The 26,197-nt window shown below is 46.4% G+C and overlaps 2 protein-coding genes across 2 annotated transcripts; one reads left to right on the plus strand and one right to left on the minus strand.

The window, feature by feature from the left end:
- Window positions 1-855: 855 nt before the first annotated feature.
- Window positions 856-2,339, minus strand: LOC127306796 (putative expansin-B14). Its single transcript, XM_051337502.2, has 4 exons — window positions 2,130-2,339; window positions 1,876-1,988; window positions 1,579-1,772; window positions 856-1,357 (listed from the first exon to the last, which is right to left on the minus strand). Exons 1-4 carry the CDS (start codon window positions 2,290-2,292, stop codon window positions 1,036-1,038), a joined length of 792 nt encoding a protein of 263 aa, XP_051193462.1. The 5' UTR covers window positions 2,293-2,339; the 3' UTR covers window positions 856-1,035.
- Window positions 2,340-17,644: 15,305 nt separating this feature from the next.
- On the plus strand, window positions 17,645-18,986 carry LOC127306795 (expansin-B15). The gene is made up of 3 exons (XM_051337501.1): window positions 17,645-17,872; window positions 17,986-18,292; window positions 18,475-18,986. The coding sequence occupies exons 1-3, from the start codon at window positions 17,707-17,709 to the stop codon at window positions 18,791-18,793; spliced, it is 792 nt and encodes a 263-aa protein (XP_051193461.1). The 5' UTR covers window positions 17,645-17,706; the 3' UTR covers window positions 18,794-18,986.
- Window positions 18,987-26,197: the final 7,211 nt, after the last annotated feature.

Consider the following 26,197-nt stretch of genomic DNA (forward strand, 5'->3'; position numbering starts at 1 on the left):
CATGGGCCAGGGCATGTGTCTTGGGCTGGGAACGCTATTTCGGCCGGACCCATATTACGGCCTTTTTGTGTTTCAGTGCGAAATTTGGCAAAGGTATGTAACATACCTGTCAAGTTTTGGAGAGTGGTATGAAATATTTTAGGCCTTTGGATGGATAAAAATGGAGGGCTGTTATTTAAATGGGGGTACCACAAAAGAACCCTAGAAAATATACTAGCAGCTTCACTCTGCTATTAATCAAGAATTGTAATTATGCTAGTTTTTTTTCATCATAAACGATTGAACTGAAATTATAGGTTGCTCATCCATGCACGTCTAGTCTCTATCGATGTTTTGCGGCAATGTCCGTCTTGGTAAGGAACCGGTAGAGATGAAGAAGTGGTGTCTCATTTCAAACTTTCACGAAAGCTAAGCCCTCAGCATGTAGACGTCTATATATAGGGTGGAGCTGCTGCGTGTGACTAACGCGTGCGACACGACTTAGATTTGTACTTGTCAAGGAGAGGAGGGGAGAGGAGGCTATGCAAGCAATTGTTCGTGGATTGGATCCAGCATGTAAGGTAATTTCCCGTCTCCTCCTTTTACTTGGTTTGGCTGATGAATCACTCAATGGATCGATACTCCATAGATGATCTCCTTCCCGACCTAGATTTGTTTCTTCTTCTGTAAAAAGGTATGGGAGTGCAGTGAGCGGGAGGTGTGCATGACGCGTGGGAGTTTCTGAGCTGGCTTCAGCATGGATCGATGAAGGTTTGGGAGGGCCCGAAAGAAACTGTGTCTTTTATTTGGCAAAGTAGATGCATGCCGTGAGTATACTACACAGAAGCACAAGCAAGCACTTGCGGCACAAGCGACATACTACTATTAATGGTGATTACACACAGATATACACACGCCCATACATATAGCTCCAAACATAAACCAAAAGCTAGTGCCACTGCGCCACGCCTCTGCATACGGGCGCGCGCGGGGGGCGGGCGGGCTTGCGTGCGAACGCACCATATGTTTATTAACCGACTAGACGATCCATGCGTCTCAGTAGTTCACGACGGAGCGGTACATGCCGCCGGGCTTCCAGCCTGCCGGGATGACGTTGCTGGCGACGAGGGTCTTGCCGGAGCTGGAGGTGAGGCGGACGGAGAAGGGTGGCTGCAGCTTGGGCCCGGAGTTGTACCTCCACACGGCGCCCCACGACTGATCCATCTTAGACCACCCGCCGCCGCCGCCCTGCATGAGCTCGACGGACGACAGGTCGCCGTCGCCGGACTCGTACTCGACGAGCATGGCCAGGTAGTAGTCGTTGGAGCCGGTGTCCACCTTGAAGGCTATGTCCACCCCCTGCCACTTGCATGGGACTCTGCAGGGCAGGACAAAAGGCAAGACGTAGATTAGACACACGGCAGTTAGTCGCTAGTCGGTCGATCCAGAAAGCAGTACGCATAACGTGTGTCCGTGTGAGGTACTTTAGCTGCCTAGCTAGTAGCTACCGTTCTTTTACGAGCGTCCAGACAAGCTTGCCCTACGATACGTCTGCGTTCGTTGAAAAATGCACGTGAATTAGACGGTTAGCTAGCTTACCGAGTGTACTGAATTTGGAGGCGACCGGCGGATCGGAGCTTGTCGGCCTGGCCGGGCTTCGCCATGCCGCCGAACGCCGTCCCGCTTAGGTCGAAGTGGACAGACTCTTCAAGGCACGGCCCGCCGGGGCACAGGTCGGTGAGGACGACGGTCACCGGGCTGGAGGAGCACGACTCGTGACCCGAGCATTTCACCTGCGACGTTTACGTGGTTGTAATTAAGCTGATCGAGCAAATAACGGAGTGACCTTGAAACTAGGACCTGTTGGCTGTTGTATCCATGATGGAGGGAACGAACCTCGTAACAAGATCCGCAGCCTTTCCCTCCCTCGTAGATGGACGGGCTCCCCGCCGCGATCATGGAGGAGAAGGGCGGCAGGTCGACGGCGTCCTGGTACCCGCACGCGCCACCTGCGTGAAGTCACAGATACACAGGACATATATAACGTACTGGCCTTAGTACTTGCAGCTGTATCTGTGCAAGAATGTGCATGTTCTACCATGACTAGTACTAGAAAGAAGTATATGAGATCTCGTGCGACCGTGTCTTACCGTCGGTCCCAGCGCCGGTCGGGCCACCGTACCAGGTGGCGCCGCCGTCGGACCAGCTGGAGAGCTTGCGGTGGAACTCGGCGGATGCGCAGGGATGAACGAGGAAGGCCAGAGCCGTGAGCATGGCGAAGGACGCTGAGATCTTGGCCATGGAAAACGTCATGCCTCTCTCTCACTCTCTCTCAGTGAGGATCACTAGAGTACAAGGAAGAAGAGACTGAAGTAGAGGGTGGTGTGTGCTAGGTAGTGTAATCTTCTCTTCTATTTACAGACGGCAGTGCGGCAGATGGCATGTTGCACCGCTTTGCGAATTAGAGATACGCGCCGCGATTGAATTCTTGCGTGTCTCGGGGATTTCCGCAGTTAAACTGCGAGGAACAAATCCAAAACACGTACTTCAGCAGTGCTAGGCCGGTCAGTTAAACTTTTTTTTTCTGATAATCAGCAGCTGATTATCAGCCTCTAGTACACATACGACAGTCGCCGCTATTTCAGTTAAGAGAGGGACGACACGACCCTACGAGAGGCCGCTAGTTGTAGCCGAACCCGAGACTGCTCCACGCCCCGTCCATTTCAGACTCCCGTAATCCACATCGGTCAACTATTGCTACGACTCAGGAGGCTCCCTAGTCTCTATACACCAGTTAATTAATTAGGCTCTGGTTCATCCACTGCGGCGCCGGGACGAGAGGTGGATAAGCTGGAGCGAAGTTATTGGTTTGGTGATGCCGTGGTGGTGAATCTGCTATTATACCCCGACGCAGCGGATTTTGGCATGAGACGTCCCCTGATCAATGTGCCACATTGACATTTGTCTTCGGATACGAAGATATCAACTGGGATACATCAAACTTGCATGTCCCGTGACCCCGTAGAGGTAGTCAAATTGGACCAGTGATCGATTTCTAGGTTTCGATGCTTGCGGTTGGCCTGTACACTGACTCACCAAGCCTGTTTAGCGATGGTATTTCTTTAGATCTGGTGATGGTGGATGCTTGACGTCTCTTTCAACGTGTGTCTAGGTGGTGTTGGAGTTTGTCAGTGGGCGTTGGCTTCAGCGAGTGAATCCCTATGGATGATTATATATTTTTCTATCCTTTAGGATTCCGTCCGCAAAGTTTACATGGGAACTGTAGTGATATTCTACGTCCAACATCTGAATGGGACCTTCTCACCCTAAGCCATGTATCAAACATATCCTTAGGGTTCTTCATCTCAACGCCAAAGACGACTATGGCTCCATAATGGATGGTAACACACAGGTAAAGGATTTTCTGTAACGATGAAACCTAATATTTCCGAGGATTAGCTTAGTTCGAGATGAAGGCGGAAATTGTTCCGGTTTTATTAACCCGATTCCTATTCATTTAGCGGTAAAGGAAGGAATTCTTATCTATTTATCGATTTTTCCCAAAAATGCAGGGTAGAATATGTGGATTCTCGGATACGGAGATATCAAATGGGATACGTCAAACTCGCATGTTCCGTGACTAAAATGTGGCATTTGATAGGTCTTCCTAACTATATCGTAAATCTTCAAGGTAATCCTCTTAAAAAGTTGGAAGGCCTAGTATACAATGATTTTCCTGGTCCATCATTTAATTTTCACATTTGTTCATGTAAATTGATTTTGTATTAATGAAATGTGTGGTTGCTTTACGAAAAAAACTATCAGCCAACATTCACAAAGTAGGGTGAAACATCGAACAATTTTCTCACCATGTACCAGAGGACACAAATCATACCTTTTCTTTATAGAAAAACTACCCGAGAGATGGAACAAAAGGTTTAATAACACTGATTCAACAACCAAAGTTAAAGTAGGTTTATAGATAGACACTAGTACTAAACTAGGAACTTACAACAATCTGTTTCTTCAGCAGTGTACTCCGGGCTAAAGATAGCTAGATAAGTTAGCAAACAATTTATGACATGGTGAACAAAAAGGCCTTCACACACAGCAAACACAAAGGAACGGTAGAAACAGGATCCACATAAGGTGCACAGGAGCATCACGCACCGTGACGGGCAATTATTTCATATTTACAAACCAACTAAGGAAGGAAGGGACGACATCTTCAGGATCCAAGGAAGGCAAACAACTGAGACAAAACATCCACTTGGAACTTTTATCATCGAAGCTGGTACTCCTATCATATCTTACTGCCTTTGGGTGGTGTACGATGACCTTCGAGGGACGGTTCGACGGTGAAGGTCCTTTTCGGCGCAGGTCTTGTGCATCTCCTCTCCGCGGCTCGTCGTCAGAATCGGAGCTACCGGCATTTTCTTGGGGAGCCATCTGTTTGGCATAGGCCAACTCGAGCTTCGCGTTTGTGTAGCTTGTGTGGGTAGCCAGGGTGGCTCGGTGTGCCTTCGCGGCGTCGTGTGGGTGGGTGTGGGCTTGGCCCTGTCTTTATAGGTTTTTGCCCGGTTTTCTCCTAAAAACCGGACACCTTCTACTTAATTAATGGACGAGGCAAAGCTTTTGCCTCCGTTTCAAAAAAAAAAAAAACAGAAATCACCGAAAAGGGCAGCGTATAAAAAGTTAGACATTTTTTTCTGAAAAATACATATAGAACACTTGGCTGCCCTTTTATGGATGAGAGATAGTTGCACATAGCCAACTGAAAGATTCGATTAGAACTTCGTAGAGCCGGTGCTACTACTGTCTGCGTAGAGCTATCCATCTTTCCCGTCCCGGGGTGCTAAGGGACTTTTTTTTAGGAACAAATGGTGGTGTTTTGCTGACGCCTCGAATTGACGCTTTCTAGAGAAAAAACACAACCTCTATAAATAACTAGACAACCTTGTTTTGGATTATACATATAGAACACTTGGTTTCCCTTTTATGGATGAGATAGTTGCACATACTTCTAATAAAAAAGCACAACTACGGATAAAAATGCAACCTACATAAGTAACTAAACAATAGATGGAGGAATACATATAGAACTATGGTTGGATTTTTCTCAATGGGGTGGTTGCAATCGAAAAAAACGCGCATGTGGCCAAAAGTGCAACCAGTAAATAACCAGACAAAATAATTGAGAAGCACATATAGAACAATTGGTTGCACTTATATTGATAAAGTTGTTGAACATTTCAAAAAAAAGTGTAACCATCACATGGTGAAATCAAAGGGAACATACATACATATAGCCACACACAAAAAAAAAGTAAAGCACATTGGCTTTACTTTTCTCCATCAAGTAGTTCTACATTTCTTTCAGGTAAAACTACATAATGAAAAAGAAGAGAAAATTATGAAGAAATTAAAAATATAAGGAGAAGGAAGTTAAAAAGATATCACCACAAAAGCTTTTAAAAATTTTCTATGTAACAAAAAAAATATAGTGCCGCTGAAATATTAAAATCTCACCATAGGAGGTCATGGGGTTACATCAGCTCGACCTTTTTTTATCCACTCCTGCCTCAGTTGCATGAAAACTTAAGAAAACTCCTACAATTCTGCGAACTTGAAGAAAAATTCAAAAACACTCCCAGTCTCTTGAGAATTAAAAAAATCAATTAATTCACAAAATAGTATGACAATATCCCTATTTCCAAGATACAATTTCAGCAAGTGTAAACTTTCAAAATCGCTCATTGTTCCCTCAATTTCAGCGAGAAGTAGCGGATCTTACACATATATTAAGAAGGAGCCAACATCAAAATTGCATAATTACCAAAATTTAGGGTTCAATGTCATTCAAAGTGTAATTACTTAAATACACTAGATGACATAAATCACTATAATTATTGCATAGTTTTAAATATTTTGGATCTTGCCCTAATGTAGGTGTACCACTTGATGCAATGCTAACCATGCCTATGTAACATAAAATAGGAACACTATATCGACTACAAAACTATATTGCCGGAAAAAAAAGATCACACATAGTCGTACATTATGGTGCGACCGGGTTCCACATTGTCTAATAACATGTTAGCGTCCTAGTGACATCGGGGATAATACCTTAAGTTGGTCGAGTGTGTATAGTCCAAACTAAAAATCTCTGTGGCAAATAATATTAATCACATACACATTTTCTTTCTTGACCCAACAAATTACTTACTCCATACTAATAATAATAATTTTAAAATTTTATGATGACGAGAGCATATAGGCTACACTCATCAAACCAAAATATGAATGAAAAATCACATTCACATTATTAAATCTAGAGTTCCACAATATAATATTTAAAAGTTTTGGCTTCTAAATATGCATGTAACGATATGCATAAAATATATGTATTTTATTATGTGCAACTATCCAAATGAGCACATTAACAATAAAAATACAACAAAAAAGTTGTGAAATATTGGACTTCAGCATGTATAACTACACAATTAATTACACATTCCAACCCTTGCATTTCAAAAATATTTATGTCTACTCTTCAGTCTCAATCAAAGCTACTACCCAACTGAACATTTTTTAACCTAGTTTTGTACCAATTCAATATACAGTGCTCCGCAAACAGAAAACCTGAAAATAATTTTACTTTATGAAACTCAAAAACAACCTATAAATTTTGATAAGAGAACTTCATGCTCGATCCCTTTCTAGCAAAAAAATTATTCGTATCCAAATATTTTACGAGCGGGTAGTTTTTTATGCAGTCGGTTTCTATTTGTAGTACAAAGAGTGGCGAATTGGGCTAATAGTGAACATTTCATTTGAAGTTTGAGTCAACTAGGAAGGTTGACACACGGCGCCGCACCCGTTGTAGTTAAATATTTGTATTGGAAAATTACTGGAAAAAATACAAATACGAAATTACTGATCAACAAGGTACGGGGTTGCTGCTGAGAAATTATCGCTGGCAAATTGCACGTTGCTGAAAAATTGCTAATGAACAATTACCGGTGGAAAGCTAGTGTCCAGCCTAAATGTTTGCGTCAAAGAATTATCGTTGAAGCGTGTCGAGCACTGTTGGAAGATTATCATCAAAAAATTACACACTGTTGGAGAATTACTAGTGCATAATTACCACCAGGTAATTGTTGTTGGAGTTAAATATTTGTGCTGGGAAATTTTTGGCAAAAAAGGGAAATCGCAGATCGTCACTCGTCCGCGTACTGCTAGGAAATTAACGGCAAAAAATTAATATAGAAGTTGAAGGTTTGGATAGAAAAATTACCATCGTAGCGTGCCGTATACAACTGCAAAATTACTGGCGGAAAATCACGTACGTTGGTAGAACTACTAGTGGATAATTACTACTAGCGAATTACGCGCTGCTGAAAAATTGCTGCTGAGTAATTATCGGTGGAAAATTAATGTTCTTGCTGAAGCTTTGCGTCTATGAATTACGGTTGAAGACTGCCAAGCACCGCTGAAAATTGTCGAAAAGTTATGCCCGTTGTAGAATTAATATTGGATAGTTACCATCGGATAATTATTGTTGGAGTTAAATGTTTGCATAGGATTTTTTTGAAAATAAATCACTGTTACTAGGAAATTAATGGAGAAAAATTAATATTAAGGCTGAAGATTTGGATCGAAGAATTGTCGTCGTCGCCTGCCGAACACAGCTGCGAAATTACCGGCGAAAAATCATCATACGGTTGTAAAATTACTACTGAAATAATTACTGTCTGTATTTTTTAATGGAGTTAAAGAAAGATATAAAATATTCTGGAACATTTGATAATCAACACATGGGCAATGCTTTCAGTGCGTATTCAGAACACATCTCCAGATATGAATGAAAAATCCAGCGCCATGCTAACTTACTATTTACTGTAGAGTTCATATTACTTGCAAATTAAGATACATGACGTGTCTATGTTCTCCAGTTCTGAAACTTACGTACCAGCCACCAACACTTGTCATCCGTGTGTTGTCTATATATCCTTGTTCTAGAAGTGCGGCGCCCCTTCCGCGGCGCATCGCAAAAGCATCGGCCGACTTGCTCTATCTCCAACATCGCTCATGTACGTATCGATCACAGTATTCAAGGATCATCTGATGATACGAGCAATGGAGTTGCACGTCGTATTTCCTTGATCGGTGGGTGAGCCTTGGCACGTAGCGGTACGTACGCCGTTTTAGGGGACATCACACTAGATGTTTGTTGAACCTAGTCTACCTAGAAACCAACTGATTCTTTAATGCAACACTTTTTTTTTGAAAGAAAGGTTAAAGACTTGCCTTAAATCATTAAATAATGAGAAGTTGAAATGCGAAGTATCCAAATTAGAGCATCGACCACTCAAACACCCAATTTCGAGCTTCAAACTTGATTTTGGCGACGATGATGGTAGGCAAGGTGCTCGATCACATTCTTGAAAGTTACAGCATTCCTTTCGTTCCGAAACTTCCATGAAACAAGCATAATAAGAGAGGCCATGGCCTTGCCCCTCCTGCCATGCCTGACGACAAGATTGGTCCACCAAGGTAGAACATCCTCTAAGGCACTGAAGTGTCAAAGATAAGGATGAGCCGATATTTATCATGCGCCAAATACAAAGGGAGCAGTGACACTTGATGAGAAGATGAGAAGCCGTCTCTTATTTGTGCCTACATAAAGGGCAAAGTCTACAATTTGGCCACCCACGTCGCTCTAAGCGATCCACTGCCCAAACACGATTTTGAATGATTAACCTCGAGAAAAGATTGAACTTAGGGGGAGCCCCAGTTCTTCCAAACCACAAAGTCCATGGGAGAACCAATAGTTTAGGTGAATTGCACCAAATGGGTGGAAGAGCACGAGTAAGCCTCCTTGGATGTGAGGTTCCAATGATAGAGTCAGGGGTTTCCTCAGGGTAGAGCTGCAAGGTATAGTGCCAAAGTTTAGTGAATTCTTGCAGATTGTTAACCGAAAGATCCATCGAGTTGTTAATTTGAAGGAGCCAAGCGTTGTTGGTGGTAGCTCTTCGGACACACCAAGTCTTCCTCTTGGATAGGTCATAGATAGAAGGAGAAATACATTTGGGTCCGAAACCATCCGCCCAAGGGGCATTCCAAAAGCACGCTATGTTACCGTTTCCTAGGGTCACCTTGGTCAAAGAGTAGAACATTCTATGTCGTCCTCATTGCAAGGATTTTCCAAGCCAACCCAAGGTTTATCCATACCCGTCCATTGAATCCAAGCCCCCCTCCCCCGAATTTGTCCAAGTTGAGGGTTCCTAGGTCTCCAGAGGATGTTGGGTGGCACACCTCCGTCCAATTCACATTGCACTTCCTGCCGGAGTCTTTGTCCGTGCTCGCCCAAAAGACGATCCTAATAGTTTTTTGGATGGATTGAAGGGGTTCCATCGGGCCATAAAGGCTAGAGGGGGTAGATAGCTTGCAAGGTGAGGTCCGATTTAACAAGGGCCTTTCTACTTGTCATGTTGAAGTCCCATTCCATGGAACAAGACGCGCCATCGCTTTGTCTTCAAGATGTCGAAAGTGGATACTTTTTTAGCTTTTTATCCGATAGGGGTAGGCCCGGATATTTCATGGACAATTTTGTAGTTGCATCCGGTAAGCACATTGGTGAGATCAATCTCATTGCATCGGATAGGTGCCACAACACTTCTTCTGAAAAACTTAATCACAAAACCCATCGCATTGCCAAAGTTGGTCAAGATGTCTGCACGGGCGGATACAAACTCATGGAAGGGAGCATCTGGACCATGCATCCAACAATACTACAAAAAAAATTGAAAACACGATTTATTGGAACCAACATATTTATATGTAATGAAAACCTTTCCAACGAGTTATCCAAACCAAGAAATGTTTTCTTATATGTAATAAATAAATAAAACTAGATAACAATCTTTTTGTGTTGCAGCAAGTGAAAATAAGGAACTAGAGAAACAAAAAATAGGTCATGTATAAAACTATGAATTCTAGGGAGTAAATAATTAGTCCAAGATGGAACAAAATTGTAGTGTCCATAGAACAAATAATATTTGCAAGTGGAACAAAATATGATCAGCAACCACTAGATTAACCGAATTATCACAACTACTAAAGTAACAAATATTAGATTAACTAGAACAAAAATTATGAATCAGCGGAAAGTTAAGTTGCAGGTGATCCGACTAAAAGTGATTCGGACAGGTTGAACCTGAGCTGGACCAAGACTGGGTCAACGAGTTGGACTCGCACTGACCAGATTAGGGTTTAAGTAAGTGGGCCACACGTACATGTGGATATCGACAGAGGTGTTGTACGATCTGCACATCGTCGACAAATTTGTGGGATCAGACAAACTATGGACTGCACTACCTCGATGCGCTTCTTGCGGTTATCCTCCTAGCCTTCTGCCTTGGCTAGATTTTGGGCACCGAGTGGATTTTTTTGTTTACCTCTACGTGACCCCAGAAAAATATACAAACAGATGTTCCACACGTTCTTGTCTTCCGTGGAAAATGCAGCTATCATCGTCTAGGATGTGTCAATGTTTCAGTTAGGGTTGAAAATGAAACGGAAGACGGAAACATGCTTTATCGTTCTATGTTCCATCTATCTTGTCGGAATAGAAAATGGAATCAGAAACCCCAAAAATGAATATGAAAACGGAAATCATCGGATATGAATACAAAACGAATACGTAGCGGATACATTACGTAAACGGATATTTGTCACAACACAATACATCATAATACCTTGATTCGTAGACCGAAAGACACACATAAATAAAAAATACAATAAGATAAGATATATCTTAACTTCGACAAGCGGCAATTCAACATAAAGTAACACACATAGTTTAACAGCTGCATGCACCCACAATTATACAAAGTGATTAGGGGTTAGAGTAATTAGTGGACTTGATACCTGGTCAAGCCCAGTTTCATGTGTAAATATAGGCTTACTATATGCATGGGTCTCTCTAGGTTATATTTCCGGAATCTTTTCGTATTTATTTTTTCGGAATTTCCTCTGCCATTTCCCTTTCCGTCGGAAAGGGCTCCCTCGTTTTCTTTTCCATTTCCGTTTATGATTTTGCCGTTCCCGTTTATTTTCCTCCAAATACCGCTTCCTTTTCCGTATTTAGACCCCCACTTCCTTTTTCTTCGGAAACGGACGAAAAATTTCCCTTTTATTTTCAACCCTAGTTTCAGTTGATGACGCACGGAGAGAATCATGTGCCATTCGCCTGAGTAATATTTTCATCTCGTTTGGAGCTTAAATAGACCATAAAGACTTCCAATTCTGATCAACTTGATGAAATCCGAGAGTCTATATTAGTCTGATGGTGTCCCAGAAAGTTACATGGATGGGATTCAATGTACTTCTAGGGCGCGTTTGGTGGCCTACATGCCTCTTGGCTCGCATCGGGCCAGCAATTTTTGGTCCGTTTGGTTGCCTAGGCCAAGCCACGTTGTTGCATCGCACGATTCTCAAAGCAGTCTTTTGCCTATATCTGGCGGAACGCCCGAATCGACAGTTTCTCTAGAGCCAGGCCCGTTCTCGCGCCATTTTGGCTCCAGCGATGCAACGGCTGCACGAGCTCTTACTTATGCTCACTCTCCCTTACACCGCTCCACATACCCTCTCTCAAATCAACACAAACATAGTCTGAATCAAAATAAGATGTACACGAAAAAGAAGCGTGTCGATGATACGAACCAATTCCCACAATCGGTTTCGAGTTTCGTCTCTCGTAAATCGTCAATTTTGTATATGAAGTTTTAAGAGAATTTTTTCAAATTTATCGCACACGCTCAACCGTTTGAGATTTCCTTTCAGGAGTAGGTTCACCTCACCATTCCGCATGACTTTCATGTTGACAGGTTTTTTTTCGGTATACATACGACTGATAGATAATTGACTCATAAGTATTGTAATCTGTACGTATGTGTGATTAAGGTTTGGAGTACTTTTGGTAAACTTCTGGCTCACCATCTTCATGGACGGCGACGTGGTGATGATATGTGAGAAGTGAGAGGTGATAATCCATGGTGGTGGAGTCATGGTAGTGTTCGTCTTCGTGGTCGGCGACGTGTTGTGACCGACGTGACCGACGGTGTCATGGTGATGTTCGTCTTCGTGGTCGGTGATAGGCCCATACTTGTGACCGGCGGTGTCCTGGTGGTGTTCGTCTTCGTGGTCGGCGACATAGTGATGCTTGGGACTGGCGTGAACGACGGTGCTATGGTGGTCTTCATCTTCGTGGTCAGCGACGTGCCCATGCTTCTGACCGGCGTCACCGATGGTGTCGTGGTGCTCTTCGTCTTCGTGGTCGGCGACGTGCACATGCTTGTGGCTGGCGTGACCGGCCGTGTCCTGGTGGTGTTCGTCTTCGTGGTCGGTGACATGGTGATGCTTGTGACCGGCGTGAAGGACGGTGCTATGGTGGTCTTCATCTTCGTGGTCGGTGACGTGTCCTTGCTTCTGACCGGCGTGACCGACGGTGTCATGGTGCTCTTCGTCTTCGTGGTCGGCGACGTGGTGACGGTTTTGACCGGCGTGATCGGTGGTGCCATGGTGGTGTCTACCTTTGTGATCGCCGACGTGCCGAATCTTGTGAACGGCGACGTGAGGCTTTGTGATAGGTGAGGAGGTGAGAGGTAATGTCACCATGTGGATAAATGGTGAGGCTATTACTAGGCTCGTATGAAACCAAACAGACTGGGCAAAAAATTCTGCACAGGCTACCAAACGAGTGACGCATTCTACCTATGGACCGTTCTGAACGCCCAAGTGCTTCCATCTTGCTGGCACAGTCATGCAGGAAATCAGCCCAGGTAACGAAACGCGCCCCTAGTTTGCCGCAGCAGACTCCACGCACACATTCTTGCTGCATGTTGTTTTCTTTCATTAGTTTCTGTATCTATCATTTCACGGGGACGTTGTGTCTTTGGTTGCGTGATACATGGAACAAGGGGAAGACTTTTATCTATAAAGGGAAATATTATACGGACGTACTTATTTTGGTCTCTTTGTGATATTCAAGTTTCAGTGAAACCGTGGTTGTATTATTTTAGAGATCACCTTTTTGTAGCACTAAGAAATGAACCATGCATGTGGTTGCAAATGATTAAGGGCGGATCTACCACCCCTTCCCGACGAGAACTTTTGTGATTCACTGATGCAATTGGAACTTAGTAGTAGGATGACACTTGATCAGCGGGACATATTTGTGCCGTCCTTTTCAGCTCTTAGGTTTTTCAGAGTTCTAACGCGGTTTTGGCCATTTTCCAATCCGATAATGTCTAGAAGCATCATTAGTTGCTCTTGTTGTTTGATTGTCCAGATTAGAGCAAGCACCGTGATGTTCACTGCTATTGCTTGGAGAATGATGGCAGGCTCACAACTATATTTGCAGTTGCGCACACTGGAATCTCAGTAGAACGATGACAGGCTCACAAGTCACAACTATATTTGTACACTGAAATCTCAGCAGAATGCTTGCATCAGCTGACGAGTGACGACCGAAGTGTCCTAATTCTGCAACATAGATGAAACCTAAGAGGTGGCTGAGACGTTTGCTGAATTTCCAGCCCGTTACTATGCCACCAGTTAGAGCATCTCCAGGTGCATCTCCAAATCGTCGCCCAAAACGCGCCAGATTGAGCGTTTGGGGGACGTGTTTCGTTCATGCTGCGTTTGAGGGACGTCGCTCCCCAGTCGCGTCCCAAACAAAATTTCGGAAATTTTAAACTTAAGCGAGATTCGATTAGATTCGTCCAAACTTACATAGATTCAAACGAAATTTGACTAAATTTAAACTAAATCTAATCTAGAAGTACTTGCGGCGGCCGGAGACGTCGTAGTACTGCTGGAAGTTGTACATGTCGTCGGTGACGACCTCCTGCTTGACGCGCTCGTGGACGGGCTCGTCCTTCACCAAGTCGCTTGGTCCTGCCTCGCCGTCGTCGGTGAGGTCCACGAGCGGCTTGCCGGAGTCGCCGATGGACATGGCAATCGCCGTCTCGACGTCGCACCTCCAGGCGTCCTTGTCGTTGAGCGACGCCAAGAACGCCGCCCGCAGCCCTGGGCAGTCCTCGGGGTCGTCGCTGCTGGCTTCCTCCGGCTCCTCTTTCACCTCCGGCTTCAGGATGAGGAGGGCGCCGCCGCGCTTCTCTTGCTGCCGCCGGCTGCCGCTGCCGCCACGCCTCGTGTTGACGGGCGTCGCCAGCTCCTCCTTCACCTCGCGTTTGGGGACGCTGTAGGGCGCCGAGTGGTACGACGAGGACGGCGTCGATCGGGCCGGTCCTGAGGAAGAAGAGTTTGAGGAGGACGAGTACGACGTCCTCCTCGGCTGCCATTGCGGTGGTCCTTCTCGAAAAGACGGTGGCGATGACGATGGCGTCTCCAACCTTGGAGCGCCGTTGCGGATGCCGCGGATGACGTTCTCGAGGGTGCGCCCCGGAACACCCTAGAACAGGGCGCGGCCGTCCTTGTTCCAGCTGTTGGGCCCGCTGACGCGCCCGTCGTTGCTGTGCAGACGTCGTACTTCGCCTTGAAGTACGTCTTCCACCAGTCGTCGTTGTTGTTGGCCGCCCACGTCGGATCCAACCGCTCCTCGGCGCTGAGTTGAGCCCGCCGGGCCTTGATGTCGTCCCTCCATTGGTCCGTGCCCAGCTTCGGCGGCGACGGCACGCCAATGCCGTTCACGGCCATCTTCCAGCCGCCGCTGCTTGGCAGCCGCATGTCCGGCGCGACTGGATATCGGGCGTGGTACAGCGCCCACGCCTCCACCACGGTTAGGCTGCCGCGGCCGAAGCCGTTCGCCGCGGCGATCTTGCGGGAGGACTAGCCCGACATTTTTGGAGCGGCGAGGAGAAGATCTGGGAGGGGGGAGGCAGCGGCGAGGCGAAGGTTTGGGAGCGGTGAGAAACTGGGGGACGAAAATTGCAGGGCGTCTTAATGTACAGCGGCGGCAGCGGGTGGTTGCATGCAATAACGCCGGCGCGGACGGCCACGTGGCCATGCACGACGAGACGTGTCCCTACGTCGCCTGGGAAAACAGGGACGCCATTAACGTCGCTTGACCAAAGGTAGGCGACGGGGTTTTAGCTTACGAGCCGCTGACGCGTCAGGCCCGCGTCGCTTTTCGTTGTGTCCGGCGTGCCCGGTGCGTCCCCTGTGGGACGGGGACGGGCTCGTGGCGCCGGACACCGTATCGGGGCGCGCCGGACAAAAATGGGCTTTGGGGATGCGCCTGAAACCGTTTTTTGGTCCGGTGTGCCCCAAATTACTTTGGGGGACGTGACTGGATATGCTCTTATTCACTTAATCTCCACCAGAGAGTACCGGCCATAACATGGAGATGGGTTAATTCAGAATCTTAGCTTGGGGCTGGGTTTGCTTTCTAACATAGATTCTACTGTAGAAAACACCATCTGAACTAGTCACTAGTATGAAATGCTAATTTGGCATGGCTTGTGCAAGTCGGCCGTATATGCAACCGCGAGCTGAGTGACACAAGCCAGTTCGTCGCATGTCATCTCAAGCCCAGTGCACGTTTTGGGAGCGGTTAAGCCGGTGAGGAGGTCAGGAGGCCGGAGCCTTTTGGGTAAAGAAGTCAAGGCGAGGAACCGGTAAACGGGCCCAAAATTACGGCTAGATGGAAGGGATCGACGGTGCAGAGATGGTTTGAGAATCTGATATCAATCCGAAACTACGTCTCGCAAGTCGTGACAACAGTTGACCGATCGGGATTCGTGGAGTCTGAAATGGATGGGCCGTGGGGTTCAGCAACAACTAGCCTCGTAACTAGGGTCGTCTCGTCTCTAACCGAAATAACGGCAACTGTCACTATTCTGAGCTTTGATTGACACATCCGTCCTGCCCTAGCGGAGATTGTCTTTGTAGAAGATCTAGTTCAGAGAACAGTTTAGCTGACCGCCCTAGTACCGCTGAAGGGAGTATAATACTTCCTCTGTTTATAAAAGATTTATCTAGATACTTATGTATCTATAGTTGTAGATTATGTTAGTGTATAGGTAAATATGAATTTAGACAAAATGGTGTCATCTAATATCCGACAGAGGGAGTACTAGGTTTTACTGCCTATCATGTCAAGTGTGTAGTAGCCGGGTATATCACGATCAAACAGAGACACCTACATTTCTGATCGATCATTCAGTGTCAAGATCTGTTTTTGATAAAGCCAGTGAACGGACTTACCAAACCTCCGCGAGGATGTCCCGGACTCCAATACTTGGAAGCTTACTACCAATGTGGCCAACTATACTCTCGTTGTTTGTCCTCGGTTTGGTTGAAAGATCATCCACATCCGTGTTATTCAAAGTGGCATCCATAGCTTTTTGGCGGCACGCCAGACAAAGTACCAGCGTTGTGGCTAGCCCCCAAACAAGTTTTGCATCCGGCATGGCCCAGTATTTGGTCCGGTGTCTCGAGGCCTTCCAACCCATAGGGGACAACCTGGGCGTGCCGGACAAGAGTAGTGCCACATTGGAATGCGGCATCTAGGCCATCCCTGTCAGCGGCACACCGACTGGTCAAAACTAATAAAGACTTGAGCGGCCGATTTGCCTCATTATGGCGACGCTGATTCCCCCATATCGTGGCATGACGCATCCCGTCATTGATGTTTCCACTTTCGCACGAGGAGGAGTACACGCGGGAGGTGGCGGTGATGTGCAACGCCTCGGCTTCTTCAAGACCTGGTCACCTCGATGAACGACCGCCACGTGTGGGGCGCGCCGCTCTTCTCGTTAGCAATGATGCCAAAGCCATCGAGTCTGGCGAGTTCGTCGACATCACGGCCGACGAAGGGACTAGCGCAGCCGGCGGGAGCAGGAGCCGCGACGGCCAAGCGGCAGCACAACCACCGAGGAGGCGGATGCGGTAGAGGAGGGACCCGACATGGAGAAGTTCTGGCATGCCATCCCATGCCGCGATTAGTTTATGTGTTTAAATTTCAATATATTTCATTCAAAGTTATAAATTTAACGAATTTCCAATAAAATCGGTTGTTTCCATTGGATATTGCTAAATTTTAAGTTCTTTTAAACCCAGTTTGAGGGACGTCGTTGGGCAAAGGCGCCCCCCAAAAGCGCCAACCCGTAGACGCGCAGGTTTGGAAAACACGGTTGGGATGCTCTAAGGCTAAAACCTTGTTAGAAACCTCTTCTTCTCTATTTATGAATTGTTAAGACTAGTCACAATAGTACCATATAGGAGTATTCTGCGCATGATACTAGTGTATGATACTATCTCTGCATGCATGGTATCATGTACTAGCATCATAATCTTTTTGTATTTATTAATTTGTAGTTTCTCCATGCAAATATTTGTACAAGATTTATTTGACATTTACTTTTTTCTAATCTATGTGCTATGATACGGTATCTACTTACGATATTACTATTACAGTACTATGATCTTTCTCATCGTTAATTATAGTGACACATTAATTTTTTTCATCCATGTGGGATAATCTAAGGGAAGTCTTTTGTATTTCTTTCAGAAAAACCCCCATAAATGAGCTAGAATCCAATTTGCTGCGCCATCTCAGCGCCTCAGCGGTGCACCTGCCCATCTGCTGCCTATAAATAGAAGAGAAGAATACACCCCTTAGCACACAGAGCGACACACCATCGCGCTACTCCAGTTACCTCTTCCTTGTACCGTAGTGATCGTCACCGAGAGATAGGAATGGCGTTTTCCATGGCCAAGATCTGGGCGCCCCTCGCCGTGCTCACGGCCCTGGCCTTCTTCCTCGTTCATCCCTGCGCATCCGCCGAGTTCCACCGCAAGCTCTCCAGCTGGTCCGACGGCGGCGCTACGTGGTACGGTGGCCCGACCGGCGCCGGGAGCGACGGTAAGACACGGTCGCACAAGATCTCATACAAGTACTTCCAGTGGTCATGCCAGAACATGCACATCTTTGCACAGATACAACTGGAAGTGCTAAAGCTTGTGTACGTTATGTAGGTGGCGCGTGCGGGTACCAGGACGCCGTGGACCTGCCGCCGTTCTCGTCCATGATCGCGGCGGGCGGCCCGTCCATCTACGAGGGAGGAAAAGGCTGCGGCGCTTGCTACCAGGTGAAATGCACGGGTCACCAGTCCTGCTCATCCAGCCCGGTGACCGTCGTCCTCACGGACGAGTGCCCCGGCGGGCCGTGCCTCGAGGAGTCTGTCCACTTCGACCTGAGCGGGACGGCGTTCGGCGGCATGGCGAAGCCCGGCCAGGCCGACCAGCTCCGGGCCGCCGGCCGCCTCCAAATCCAGTACGCCCGGTAAGCCAGGAAGCTAGCCGCATTTTCACGAGCATTTTTGAACGTACACGCCTGAATTCTTGTCCAGACGCGGACGTAGAATTCAACAAAGACTACCGCTTTCGTAGGAGTAGCGACTAGCTAGTAGCTACCGTGTCTCATCTACGTCTTGCCTTTTTTTGTCCTGTCTGTGACCTCTGCAGGGTGCCGTGCAAGTGGCAAGGGGTGGACATAGCCTTCAAGGTGGACGGCGGCTCCAACGACTACTACCTCGCCATGCTCATCGAGTACGAGGCCGGCGACGGCGACCTCTCGTCCGTCGAGCTCATGCAGGGCGGCGGCGGGTGGTCGAAGATGGATCAGTCGTGGGGCGCCGTGTGGAGGTACAACTCCGGGCCCAAGCTTCAGGCGCCCTTCTCCGTCCGCCTCACCTCCAGCTCCGGCAAGACCCTCGTGGCGAGTAACGTCATCCCGGCAGGCTGGAAGCCCGGCGGCATGTACCGCTCTGTCGTGAACTACTAGTCTACTAAGATTGATCGCCTCGTTAATAATCTTGGTGCGTTTGCACGCAAGCGCGCCCACGCGCTCGCCCGTATGCAGAGGCGTGGCGCTAGCTCTTGGTTTATGTTTGGAGCTATATGCATGGAGCGTGGATGTGTGTGTAATCACCATTAATAGTATCGCCTGTGCCGCAAGTATTAATTTATGTGAGCCAGTGTTGCGTGAGAGTGTGTGTTATGCCTGTGTGTCAGTTCGATCAATATGAAATGGTCGGTGACCTCACCCAAGGAGAAGCCACATATCAAAGTGTGTGAGCCATTGTTACGTGAGAGTGTGTGTTTTATACCCTCGCTCAGATGTTTTGTGGCTTCTCCTTGTTTTTCGTTCGGCCTTTCTACCACTCTGTGTGGCATTTGGGTGTACCAGGCTTCACAGATCATTATCTTCCATATTGGGCCATGCAATAGCACTAGCTTAGGACTAAGAGAAGGTTGTGTCCACATTCACACCCCCGTGGTAGCTAAGAAAAAAACTATATTATTTGGTTTCTCTATCATTTGACTAGTGCAGAATGTCAAAAGTAATTAAAAATTTTGTCTCGAGTGTCTATTTCCTTTTTTACAAAAGGAGCAAATACTTGTGCAATTCTCAACAAAATTCGTTTTTTCTCTTCTTTTTAGTACATGGGGAATCTTCCTATCCTCTTCCTTTATTTTCTCTGTCGACCAAAAATAATCTTTTCTAACTCTAAACAATAGGGTGGTTGCACATTTCTACAAATAGTGTAACTTGAGTGTGGCCAGCTTACATATGTAACAATGTAAAAAAGGAAAATACATAAAGCACATGGGTTGTCTTTTTTCGATTAAGTGGTTGCACATTTCCTAAAAAATATGCAACTGTAGCGTGGGAATAAGTGCATCCTATAAACAACTAGACAAAGAAATTTAGCAGTACATTTAGAAGCCATGGTTGCCCTTCTATGGTTAAGATATTTGCACATATTTCTGAAAAAACGCAATTATTGTGTGACGAAAACTGCAACCTACATATAAATAACTAGACAAAAAAAAGGGAGAAATACATATATTGGAACCCTCGTGAAACTTTTCTTTGTGAGGTCCTTACCCAATTCGAAAAGAATTGCAACTATAGTGTGGCAAATCACCCAACCCATGAAGACAAAAAAGGAAAATACATATATAACCTTTGATTCCACTTTTATCGATGAGGGACTTGTATATTTCTATAATACAACTATGATGTGACGAAATAGTGCATAATTCATATATACCATCACGAAAACCCTTTAAAAACTAAAATTATGCACGCTGGTTGCACTTATCTCGAAGAGTTAGTTGCACATCTCTAAAAAAATAGAGTACAGAAATTGAAGGAAATATATAACATATATAAATAAAATAAGAACATTGAGAAAAAGAAAAGGAAAAAAAAGCACACCATTAACGCAAAAGCCGTCTAATCGCCCATTGAGGCAAACAAAGTTGGTTCCACCTACTACATTTATACTCGAGCCAGTATATTCCTCAATTCATCCGTTCAAAAATTAATCCTCAATCACAGTATCCCGATATGAACACACGTTGTAGGCTTGTAGCAATGTAGGTCTATAGAACGTCTTGTATTCCCTCGTGGTGCCTATGTTCTCCAATTTTGAAACTTTCTTTCTTTTTCGAAACGGAGGCAAAAGCTTTGCCTCATCTCATTAATTAAGAAGAAGTTTTAGAGAAGTTTGGGTGGCCTAGGCCACCATACAAGACAACAAAAGCCTACTCTCGCGGCATAATACAACTCAAATGTTTTGCCCCCGCGGTAACCCAATTGTGCGCTTCCACTTTAATTTTAGCTAGAATTATGGAAGGCAAGGTTGAGATGTGGCAAAAAACCCTAGCGTTTCTCTCGTTCCAAATTTCCCATGCCACCAACATAGCAAGAGATGCCATTGCCTTGCGTCTGTGTCCTGCTTGTAAGACAAGGTGGTGCCAACAATTTTCAACATTGTCCATGGTTGCCCATTGAGTCGGTTGAATCTCCGGAGCTCCAAACCATTGCTTGACGCTCTCCCAAATACGCACCGTGTAGCGGCAATGGAACATAATATGCACAGACGTCTCCGGCTCCCTCTCGCAAAGTTGGCAAATGCCACAGTTTGGCCAACCACGAGACGCAAGGCGATCCACAGTCCAAACCCGGTTTTGGAGAATTAGCCAAGCGAAGAATTTGCACTTTGGGGGAGCCCAGTTTCCCCAAACACATGGCTTCATCAGCGAAGAGGTTGCCCCATAGAATTGCATCTTGTAGGCAGATTTAGCGGTGTATACTCCAGATTGTGTGAGCCTCCAAGTAATATCATCGGTCACTCCATCAATGAGGTGGACGTCTTGCAGCCGTGACCAAATGTCCACAAATTCAATAATGTGTTGCACAGATAGCCCATTTTGCATGTCTATTCTGGAAATCCATTTGGCATCTTGCATAGCTTCACGAATTAGGCACTTCTTTCTTTTGGAGATGGAGAAAATGGATGGTGCAATGTCCTTTGGCTTCAAACCGGACAGCCAAGGGGCATGCTGAAGGAGATATGCCCTAGAGGCAATAATAAAGTGGTTATTATTTATATCTTTATGTTTATGATAAATGTTTATATATCATGCTAGAATTGTATTAACCGAAACATTAGTACATGTGTGATATGTAGACAAACAAGAAGTCCCTAGTATGCCTCTTAAACTAGCTTGTTGATTAATGGATGATTAGTTTCATAATCATGAACATTGGATGTTATTAATAACAAGGTTATGTCATTGTGTGAATGATGTAATGGACACACCCAATTAAGCGTAGCATAAGATCTCGTCATTAAGTTATTTGCTATAAGCTTTCGATACATAGTTACCTAGTCCTTATGACCATGAGATCATGTAAATCACTTATACCGGAAAGGTACTTTGATTACACCAAACACCACTGCGTAAATGGGTGGCTATAAAGGTGGGATTAAGTATCCGGAAAGTATGAGTTGAGGCATATGGATCAACAGTGGGATTTGTCCATCCCGATGACGGATAGATATACTCTGGGCCCTCTCGGTGGAATGTCGTCTAATGTCTTGCAAGCATATGAATGAGTTCATAAGAGACCACATACCACGGTACGAGTAAAGAGTACTTGTCAGGAGACGAGGTTGAACAAGGTATAGAGTGATACCGAAGATCAAACCTCGGACAAGTAAAATATCGCGAGACAAAGGGAATTGGTAATATATGTGTATGGTTCATTCGATCACTAAAGTCATCGTTGAATATGTGGGAGCCATTATGGATCTCCAGATCCCGCTATTGGTTATTGGTCGGAGTGAGTACTCAACCATGTCCGCATAGTTCTCGAACCGTAGGGTGACACACTTAAAGTTGGATGTTGAAATGGTAGTTCTTGAATTATGGAATGAAGTTCGAATATTTGTTCGGAGTCCCGGATGAGATCCCGGACATCACGAGGAGTTCCGGAATGGTCCGGAGAATAAGATTCATATATAGGATGTCATTTTATGTGAAATAAAATGTCGCGGAAGGTTCTATGGAAGGTTCTAGAAGGTTCTAGAAAAGTCCGGAAGAAACCACCAAGGAAGGTGGAGTCCACAAGGGACTCCACCTCCATGGCCGGCCAGCCCTAGTGGGGGTGGAGTCCCAAGTGGACTCCACCATAGGGGGCCGGCCACCCCCCCACATGGGAGGTGGGAATCCCACCTTTGGGTGGGAGTCCTAGTTGGGCTAGGTTTGCCCCCTCCTATGGAAGGTTTTGGTTTCGGGTCTTATTCGAAGACTTGGACACCAACACTTGGGATCCACCTATATAATGAGGGGCCAAGGGAGGGGGCCGGCCACACCCAAGACCATAGCTTGGCCGCCCCCCTTGAGTGGCCGGCCACCCCCTCCCAAACCCTAGCTTTGCTCCTCCACTTCATATTGTCCGGTTTGCTTAGCGAAGCTCCGCCGGACTTCTACACCGCCACCGACACCACGCCGTCGTGCTGTCGGATTCAAGAGGAGCTACTACTTCCGCTGCCCGCTGGAACGGGGAGGTGGACGTCGTCTTCATCAACAACCGAACGTGTGACCGAGTACGGAGGTGCTGCCCGTTCGTGGCGCCGGAACCGATCGTGATCAAGATCTTCTACGCGCTTTTGCAAGCGGCAAGTGATCGTCTACCGCAGCAACAAGAGCCTCATCTTGTAGGCTTTGGAATCTCTTCAAGGGTGAGACTCGATACCCCCTCGTTGCTACCGTCTTCTAGATTGCATCTTGGCTTGGATTGCGTGTTCGCGGTAGGAAAATTTTTGTTTTCTATGCAACGTTATCCTACACATGCCAAAAGCTAGCTTTTCGTCCGTCGCCAATGGTGACCTCAATCGCCGCGTAGAAAAGATCCATATCCTCCTCACTACAAGGGTTCCCAAGGCCTACCCATGCTTTGGTTGGGTCCTTCCACTCGAGCCAAGGCCAACGAAGGCGGAGGGCTGTAGCGAATTTATCCAAGTCAGGAACTCCCAAACCGCCGAGGGAGAGCGGGCGGCAAACCTTCTTCCAGTTCACTTTGCATTTTCCGCCCGATGTCTTGTCCATACCCGCCCACAAAAAAGCTCGCAAAATTGAGCGAAGACGCGCCATGAGACCCGGCGGGATGTTGAGCGGGGTGAGGTGAAAAATTGCTAAGGAAGAGAGCACAGATTTGACCAAGGCAGTCCGTCCTGCAACAGTGATGTTTCGACCTTCCCAAGGCACCATTTTGGCCGCAAACTTGTCCTCAAGGTGTTGCAAATCTAATCTCTTCAGTCGGTATACGGTGAGGGGTAGCCCTAGGTAACGTACCGGGAAACTCTTGATGACGGCAGGGAAGCTATGGAGCACATGAGGGAGGTCGATGTCGTCGCATCGAATAGGCACAACCGAGCTCTTGTCAAGATTGGTCACGAGTCCAGTGACCTCCCCAAACCTCTGCAGGATTTGTGCAAACTGGTCCACTTCTTCACGGACAGGGGCGATAAAAATGACAGTATCATCCGCATAAATAGAGGTCCTCATATAGGCGCCTCGCCCCCTCAGCCAGCTGAGGAGCCCTCTGTCAGTGGCCATGGTCAGTAGGCTCTGAATAGGATCAATGGCGATGTCAAAGAGTAGGGGAGACAGCGGGTCACCCTGTCTAAGGCCGTGGCCGTGCGATATTGGAGTGCCCGGAATACCATTTAACATGACTCTAGAAGAGGATGTGCGCAAAAGACCTGTGAGCATGTCTCGAAACTTGGCAGGGAAACCAAGGCGTTGGAGAAGCTCAAGAAGGTAATCCCAACGCACCGAATCAAAGGCCTTCTTAATATCAAGTTTGAACAGTAAGGCCGGCGTTTTTGTTCGATGCAAGCGCCTTGCATAATTGCGGACAAAGAGAAAGTTGTCGTGGATGCTCCTATTCTTGATAAAAGCACTTTGAGAGTGCGAGATGAGACCATTCATTTTTGGTGCAAGCCGAGACGCCATCATTTTGGCAATTATCTTTGCAACCGTGTGGATAAGGCTGATTGGGCGGTACTTGGGCATTTGGCCAATGGCCTCAACCACCTCCCTCTCTGAGAAGTCATCACCTAGAAAGGCAAGATCACAATGCGGCAAGTGCATTTTTTCCCAATTGAAGTCTTGTCCACGGCGCTGGCCCTTATGAAGCATAGAGCTAAAATGGTCATGCACAATCTTCTCTTTGTGGTCTTGCTGCGTTACCCAACCAGCACCCTTCCTAAGTCTATGAATAAAGTTTTTCCTTTTCCTTTTGTTCACACGGATATGGAAGAAGCGTGTGTTTGCATCGCCTTCTTTGAGGTTGGAGATGTGGGCGCATTGCCGCTTCCGCGACCGCTCCAAGGCTGCTAAGTGATGTCTACGGGAGCCTTTATTCTTGTAGACAGTGTTGGGCCTCCAAGAGCAGAGGTTTGTAGAACAGCAGCAAGTTTCCCTTAAGTGGATCACCCAAGGTTTATCGATCTCAGGGAGGAAGAAGTCAAAGATATCCCTCTCAAGCAACCCTGCAGCCACAAAGCAAGAAGTCTCTTGTGTCCCCAACACACCTAATACAATAGGTGCACTAGTTCGGCGAAGAGATAGTGAGATGCAAATAATATGGATGATATGAGTGATAATAGCAATCCGAGTAAAATATGGCAGCGAGTAAACATTCAACAAAACAGTAAACAAACGGAGATTCGATGCTTGGAAGCAAGGCCCAGGGATCCTGCTTTCACTAGTGGACACTCTCAACAATGATCACATAATAGGACTACTCTACACCCTCTTGTTGGATGATGAACACCACTAACTGTGTAGGATTACACGAACCCTCAATGCCGGAGTTAACAAGCTCCACAATATTCAATGTTCATATTTAAATAACCTTAGAGTGTAAGATAGATCAACACAACTACACCGAGAACTAACATAGCATGCACACTGTCACCATCACACTATGAAGGAGGCATAGATCACATCAATACTTATCATAGCAATAATTAACTTCATAATCTACAAGAGATCACAATCATAGCATAAACCAAGTACTAACACGGATGCACACACCGTCACCATTACACCGTGTAGGAGGTATAGACTACTTTAATAACATCACTAGAGTAGCACATAGATAGTATTCAACTTGATCACAAAGAGAGAGATGAACCACATAGCTACAGCGGAGCCCTCAGCCCCGGGGGTGAATTACTCCCTCCTCATCATGGAGGCAGCGATGGCGGTGAAGATGGCGGTGGAGACGGCGGTGGAGATGGCTCCGGGGGCAATTCCCCGTCCCGGCAGGGTGCCGGAACAGCGACTTCTGTCCCCCGAATTGGACTTTTGCGATGGCGGTGGCTCTGGATGGTTTTCTCTGTTTCCGTCGAACTGGTCGATGTTTTTAGGTCAGGGACGAATATATAGGCGGAGAGTCGGAGTCGAAGGGGCCACGGGGTGCCCACACCATAGGGGGGCGCCCCCCCCCCTTGGGCCGCGCCGCCCTGTGAGGTGGGGCCCCCCTGGCACCCCTCTGACTTTTCTTCGGTGCTCCGGAAGCTTCCTGAAATTATAAGATCTCCGGAGTTGATTTCGTCCGATTCGAAAATATTTCCTTACTAGGATTTCTGAAACCAAAAACAGCAGAAAACAAAGAATCGCCTTTCGGCATCTCGTCAATAGGTTAGTTCCGGAAAACGCATAAAAATGATATAAAGTGTGAACAAAACATGTTGGTATTGTCATAAAACAAGCATGGAACATCAGAAATTATAGATACGTTGGAGACGTATCAGCATCCCCAAGCTTAGTTCCTACTCGTCCTCGAGTAGGTAAACGATAAAAGATAATTTCTGAGGTG

Source organism: Lolium perenne, chromosome 6 (assembly GCF_019359855.2).
Source record: "Lolium perenne isolate Kyuss_39 chromosome 6, Kyuss_2.0, whole genome shotgun sequence".
In the NCBI taxonomy this organism is placed as follows: Eukaryota; Viridiplantae; Streptophyta; class Magnoliopsida; order Poales; family Poaceae; genus Lolium; species Lolium perenne.

Bases quoted from the DNA above. Each gene is read 5' to 3' on its own strand.
- LOC127306795 (XM_051337501.1), top strand. From the start codon at position 17,707: ATGGCGTTTTCCATGGCCAAGATCTGGGCGCCCCTCGCCGTGCTCACG. The intron at 17,873-17,985 runs GTAAGACACGGT...TACGTTATGTAG, and splicing joins GACCGGCGCCGGGAGCGACG to GTGGCGCGTGCGGGTACCAG. The intron at 18,293-18,474 runs GTAAGCCAGGAA...TGACCTCTGCAG, and splicing joins CTCCAAATCCAGTACGCCCG to GGTGCCGTGCAAGTGGCAAG.
- LOC127306796 (XM_051337502.2), bottom strand. From the start codon at position 2,292: ATGACGTTTTCCATGGCCAAGATCTCAGCGTCCTTCGCCATGCTCACG. The intron at 1,989-2,129 runs GTAAGACACGGT...GACTTCACGCAG, and splicing joins GACCGGCGCTGGGACCGACG to GTGGCGCGTGCGGGTACCAG. The intron at 1,773-1,875 runs GTTCGTTCCCTC...TAAACGTCGCAG, and splicing joins GCTGCGGATCTTGTTACGAG to GTGAAATGCTCGGGTCACGA.